The sequence below is a fragment of the Pangasianodon hypophthalmus genome, chromosome 8, assembly GCF_027358585.1.
Source record: "Pangasianodon hypophthalmus isolate fPanHyp1 chromosome 8, fPanHyp1.pri, whole genome shotgun sequence".
Taxonomy (NCBI): Eukaryota; Metazoa; Chordata; class Actinopteri; order Siluriformes; family Pangasiidae; genus Pangasianodon; species Pangasianodon hypophthalmus.
In genome coordinates, this window is record NC_069717.1 from 13,978,813 (window position 1) to 13,985,732 (window position 6,920).

Here is a 6,920-nt window from a genome sequence, read left to right on the forward strand (position 1 = left end):
ATAGCATAAATTAGATGGGTAGCTTTCTAACAAAGGCCCAGACAAAGTTGTTTGTGACTAGGCTAGCAAATTAACTACACTAATGTAGTTGCACATAGTGCTTGCTAACATTAACAAACATCTTTACTAAAACATTCAGAAGTAGGCCTGTTACCAAAAAACTGCAAAGCACAAAGTACTCCATCCTTAGAATTTCCTGGGGCCAAAAAGGTAAAGGCACAACTTGATCTCTGACTATTACAAAGCGCTGACGCTGGAGAGTCCTTCCATAAATGTTAAATAGACCTCACATTACAGAAGGCTTCACCATATTAAAGATTAAACGTTTTTCTTTGTTAAATAAACCATTTTTGAAAATCCATTTTTTTTTAAATCATGTCTTTGTGAATTAGTTGTTAGGCATGCTATCATAGAAAATTAATCAACATCTTCTGACCAGTCAGATTTGAGAATTCAAAAGTGCCATGCTAGAGTATTGTAATTGATTATAATTTTGCCATACTTAATCTCTGAGCGAATTCTCTCCACTATTTCGAACGCAAACACCACATACCGATCATATGGGACTTGCAAAATACCCCTCACTGCAAATTGCCCACTTCTGTTCTGCACACACTTGTGATGAGCTGACACATTTGACTTTGAAACAGCTAAAAATAACAAGGTGCTACATATTTGCATTAATTTAACTAATACGGCAATTGATCTAGCTCTAATATTATTGTTCTGCTGTGGCTGCTAGTAACATCTATTCCAGTACAAATCAAAGTAGTTTTAAATCCAGTCTGATAATTACCTCCCCATTACACTACACTACACTACACTACATATTATAACAAGCAGCAGTGCAGTTGGCCACAGTCACAGAGCGATAAGAATCAAGCGTGTCTAAACAAGTCTTTCTAGAACTGGTTCTACATTGTTATGCAGTGGTAAACAACTCAGATTTAACATCTCATCTTTAAAGAATACACTATCATAAGAAGCACTTGTGAGTCATATACAATTACATTCCATCATATTTCTCTGTGCCTTCATTCCATTATACTTCTCCATACCAGTTACTCTCAAATCTTCTAAGCACACATATAAGATTTAATAAACAATTTGGCAAATCAAACTTATATTTTGCTAAATACCACAAAAGCCTATATTGCTGTTAGCATATAACACATTGCTGTTGTCCTTGAGGATTTCAGCTTTTGTTTTTAATATTAATAATTCCCTCATTCTACTAATTTTAAAAACACTATGTTGATCACATATTTTTAAGTGACTTTGGTAGGTTACACAAAACCTAGATAGACATTCCAAATTATTAAGGCATTAAGAGCCAAATATGCAGAACTTTGTTATGAAGTGGATGTGGTTAAAGGTCTTATGACTCTTTTGGGAAGTGAAACTAAAAAAAAAAGGTGTTTGAAAGTTCTCAGACTAAGGTAACTAAGACCCGCCCATCACGTGAGGACAAGTGTATAATGCTGATAGAGCTGTGACTCACAGCAGTCTCTCCTGAAAATCATGGGCTCAGAATACCTCTCTCTCTCTCTATTGGCTATCTTTGCATTTATCAGTACTGCTGATTTTCATGCTGTTATTCGTTCAAGCAATGGGCTTCGTGAGTGCCGCAAAAACCTTAGTGCACCAGCACTCGAGGTTCTCCCTGGTGGAGGCTGGGACAACCTGCGCAATTTGGATATGGGTCGAGTGATGAACCTAAGCTATTCACAATGCCAGACCACAGAGGATGGCATCTACCTCATTCCAGACGAGACATTTGTCATTCCGCAGAAGGTGAGCTCAGTAGAGATGAACTCTGAGATCATCAGCTCATGGCTTGAACAGAAAAGCTCCACTTCGAGGTCAATCAATGTTGAGGCTTCCTTCGACAAATTGGTGAATGGCAAGTTCTCTGGTGAGAGCAAACGCATGAAAACCCATCAAGTGAAGGATAATTCAGTCACAGCTCGGGTACAGGTAAGGTCCACTAAGGTATCCATACTAAAGCTGCCCTGTTTTTTTGGGAGTTCAACAGTAGGATTTAGCTAACACACACATACACACACGCGATTATATGTATATATAAATGGTTTGTGTGTGTGAGAAACAGTTTCAGACAAAGGTCTTTTTGCCTGCCGTGTAAGCAGAGTGCTCCTGAGGCTGTGGTGAAAGCAGTGGACTAAGTTAATCAAAACACTGCAGGGAAAGATGAAACATATACCTTAAAACCAGCAAATGCAGCAGTTCCAGACATTTCAATTCCATTTATCGTCTTCTTTTTGCTTTTTGCAGGTGCGTAACCATCTGTACACAGTAAAGGCATATCCTGATTTCACTCTGGATGCACGTTTTGCCCGACAGGCTGAGGAAATTGCAGATGCCATTGAGAACAACCAAACTCGCCTGGCAGCCTATCTGTCTGAAAAGATGGTGCTTGATTTTGGTACACATGTTATCACAAGTGTGGATGCTGGTGCTACTTTGGTAGAGGAGGACTATTTAAAATCATCTTATGTTTCTGATGCACAGTCCTCTCAGTCGTCTGTCACAGCATCTGCTGGTGCCAACTTTTTTAACAAAGTTAAATTTGATATTGGCAGTAAGGAGTCACAAGAAACATCTGAAACTAAAGCCTACCAGGGTAATATTACATACTCCATAACAATGAGTCATGGGGGGGCTTTGTTTTATCCTGGCATTACTCTACAAAAATGGCAGGAGAGCACTTTAAACAATTTAATTGCTATTGACCGTAGTGGATTACCACTAAATTTTTTTCTCAACCCATCAACATTTCCAGACCTCCCACTTCCGACTGTAAATAAACTAGCTCTGTATGTGCGTAAGGCAATAGATCGTTACTACAAAATTAATACCTATCCTGGGTGTGTTAAACCAGACTCCAAAAATTTCAACTTCCAAGCAAATGTGGATGATGCATCCTGTGAAGGTCCAAGCACCAACCTTAGCTTTGGTGGTGTTTACCAACAGTGTACTCCACTTACACCGGATGGAGATGCAATCTGCCAGGAACTCGCTGTGAAAAACCCAGCCACTGGCTCGTATAGCTGTCAACAGCCATACATCACTACACTACTGCGCTCTGAAGTGCAGGAAAGACCATATAATAATTATGAGTGCCACCAGCAATGTCATTCATGCTGGTTGTTTTTCCATTGCTGTAAAGCTGTATGCGGAAATGTGTATTATGTTCGACGTGCAAAGGTCGAAACTTATTGGTGTTCTACTAATGATAAAGCTCCAGAATTCTCTGGATATCTCTTTGGTGGTCTATTTGGCCCTTCTTTACAAAATCCATTAACCAAATCCAAATCCTGTCCTTCAAATTTCTTTGCCCTAAACTTTTTATCCAGTGGTATTATGATCTGTCTAAGCAATGACTATGAGGCAGCAACAAGATTCTCTGTGCCTTTTGGAGGTTTCTTTAGCTGCCAGTCTACCAATGTGCTTGCAGGAGGACAATCACACTGCCCACCACAGTTTAGCCAACATCTCGTTGCCATAAGCGATGGATGTCAGGTACTGTACTGCGTTCAGTCAGGCATTTTCACTGGAGGTGAGTTACTTCCCATCCACCTCCCACCCTTTACAAGACCTCCAGTGATCAGTATGATAGTCACAAACACTGTAGCTGTGATGACTGAAGGAGACCAAGCCTGGGTGAGAATCAAAGACACAAAGATGTGGAAGGTGGCCAAGCCTGAGGACATTGCAAAAATGTCCCAAATGTTTGAGGATGACTCTCAGTCACAAAGAAAAACGGTTGGCATTGCATTTGGTGCTCTAGCCTTGATTGCTCTTGTGGTGGCAGTAGCAGTGTTAGTGGTGAGAAAGAGGAAGAAGTTTCTTCTTTTCAGAAGAAGTCGAGGCTATGAGGAGATTCAAAGTGACGGACTGTGTGAGACTACTGTAGAAAGCCAGACAGAGCAACAGTCTGAGAATCTGACTGATGATCATACTCAGAGTCTCTTGGCATAGTGTTTCTGTTCCTGTGCAATAAATACTTATAAAATGGTGTACAGCAGTAATGGAACATTATCTAATGACTATAACCTAACTGCTTTTTTCTATATTAAGCAAGTTATTTTGTTATTGTACTTTTACATATAATATATTTACACACAAAATCAGATAATGAAATCAGAACACTGAACTATTGTAACATGTTTTTTTAAAACATTTAATCTGATTTATAGTGATTGTGTACCTTTATCATCTACAGAAATTATGATGTATCTTGATCCTTAAATTAAGAACATTTTGACTTTGTTTTGTTTTTATTAAAAATTTCTGTAGAAAATAAGAGCATGTCTTTTCTTATATATATATATATATATATATATATATATATATATACTGCACTGAGGACGTCAACAACATGTGATATATGATACATGTTCAACAGGTTAACAAGTTTAAACCCATAAACTTAAATCAATCTAGAATGAGGAAATTGGAAAGTACCTAGGAAGTTCCAACCATAAATCATAGTTTCACTCAAGGCAGTATCAGTTTTGAAGGCGTTATCTGTATAAATCAGTACTTAACTTTGAACACAGCCCAGCTTTTCATTAATAAAATACAGAATTTGCAATTAAAACAAGAACAAACTTTGTCTCTTTGCCCAGGACGTAGTGGGGGATGAGTACCTTTTGTAAGGTGAGTGGGGAAATGCAATGCAAGGGTAATAAATGCAAGGGTAATAAAAATGTAGTATAGTTTAAGTAGCTACAGAAGACCAACAGCTAGTTAACCTTAGTACATACGCTATAATGTATATTTCAAATAAGCTATGGAAAGAAGTAAACCTTTTGTTAGTTCCCTAACTATATCTTAACATGCTCTTTACAGCTAATGACAAGCTACCTAAAGGTATAGTGAAGCAACATTACAACATTTAACAGCAAAGAGAACTAGCAATCTCTAATAGCTATAATAATAACTGGTCACAAAAAATGATTACTAATTATTTTTTACAAAACATCACTACATACTATCTTCTTGGCTAATCCCAGTTGAGCATCTTACTACTTTCATTGTTTACATGCAATACATAGAGTATATTGGCTCAGAGATATACAGTATATATATATGTATATATTTTGCTTATTGCATCACACAGCTTTATAGGTAAATATCAAACTGACTTTGGTCTTGTTTTCTATCTTCTCTGTCTATACTGCAAATACTAAATTATAAGCTAGTGGAACGCTAATGATATCCAAGGAATAGCAATACTGTCTTTGAAATGACAGGGTTATCGTAGGTCTGAAGACACTATTTAAATCTACAAATTGTACCGTTCGAAAAAGGCATACAACATTGAATCAGCCTACATAAAATCTCTTTGGCGCCCTCTCTGATATAGAAACGCTCCGTCATAGAGCTCTTCATTTAAGTGTTTCCTCAGAGTGAACCATTAATGGTTCTACATTTAACCTTCAAACTTCAACACAAGGTGGCATACAAAATTTGTCTAAAGCCAGACTGGTCTTGACATTGTTTAGTTCACATGACGATTATGGCATATTTGACTACTCAAACCTGTCACTATGTACAATAATAGTTTCAGAGTGGAACAGCCATATTTTACAGAAGAGAGACTACTTCTCCAGTCATGCTACTGGCAAAAATGTTGTGTTCACTCTGCTACATTACAGATTGTACTTTTTTTTGGCTGCACTTGTATTTTGTTTTGGTCATTTAAGAGCAATAAACTCCAAAAAACACTACAAAATTGCATGTTGTCTAACTAAGTCCTATTGGATAAAAATGTATGCTAAATGAATAAAGGCTAGAGTAATAGTACAGAAATAAAAACAAGTTACAGTATTGACTAATTTACTTAATACAAACCACATGATATTTTACAGCAAGTCCAATACAGGACCTGATCATTGCATTAAATTCTTACACAAGAGGTGCATCTTTATCTATTTGAATAAATAAATTAGAGAAGTCACATACCTATGCTTTGATATACAACCACATGCAACCACAATGCTAGATAGATAGAAAGGCACTTAAACTTTCAATAATAGCCTTCTGGGACTTTTTAGCTGGTTAAAAGTAATAATTCATTCATTCACCCATCTTATCCTAGACAAGATGGTGGTGGATCTGGAACCTATCCTGGGAACACTTGCACAAGATGGGAATACACCACAGATGGGATGCCAGTCCATCACAAAACACCATGCTCACACCACTGATGACTAATTCACACCTAGGGGAAACTTACAGTAGCCAAACCACCAACAGTCATATGTTTTGAGAGGAAACTGGAGAACCTGGAGAAAACCTGCGAGAACACGGGAACAGCAAGCGAAACACAGAAACAAACATGGGCTCATGATCCAGCTGGTGATGGAGCTGTGTGGCAATTTCCAATATCTTAGTAGCTGTGCAGAATTTTGATGATCTATTATCTACACCCAAATGAAGATAACCTCACCTTCACCCAATTACTCCCTAGATATACAGTCCCTTCCAGAAGTATTGGAATGGCAAGACCAATTCTTTTGTTTTTGCTATACACTGAAGACATTTGGGTTTGAGATAAAAAGGTGAATATGAGTAGAAATTCTGATAGATCAGAATTTCAGCTTTCTAGATGTGTTAAACAACTAAGAAACACGGCACCTTTGGTGGCAGACCACCCAATTTTTTTTTATTGAGCAAAAATATTGGAACAGATGTCAACAGATCGACCTTTGTTGTGTTGGCAGTGTGTCTTGGGTCAATTAGATTTGATGCATTTCTCTGTAAATTGGCAGACAGAATGTTACTGTAGACTTCTGAATTAATTCTGCTGCTACCATCATGAGTTACAGCATCAATAAAGATCAGTGAGCCCATTCCAGAAGCAGCCATGCAAGCCCAAGTCATGACACTACCTC

General features: G+C 37.7%; 1 protein-coding gene across 1 annotated transcript; it reads left to right on the forward strand.

Moving 5' to 3' along the window:
• The first annotated feature begins 1,492 nt into the window (after positions 1-1,492).
• Positions 1,493-4,280, forward strand: mpeg1.1 (macrophage expressed 1, tandem duplicate 1). The gene is made up of 2 exons (XM_026924367.3): positions 1,493-1,977; positions 2,293-4,280. The coding sequence occupies exons 1-2, from the start codon at positions 1,522-1,524 to the stop codon at positions 3,997-3,999; spliced, it is 2,163 nt and encodes a 720-aa protein (XP_026780168.1). The 5' UTR covers positions 1,493-1,521; the 3' UTR covers positions 4,000-4,280.
• Positions 4,281-6,920: the final 2,640 nt, after the last annotated feature.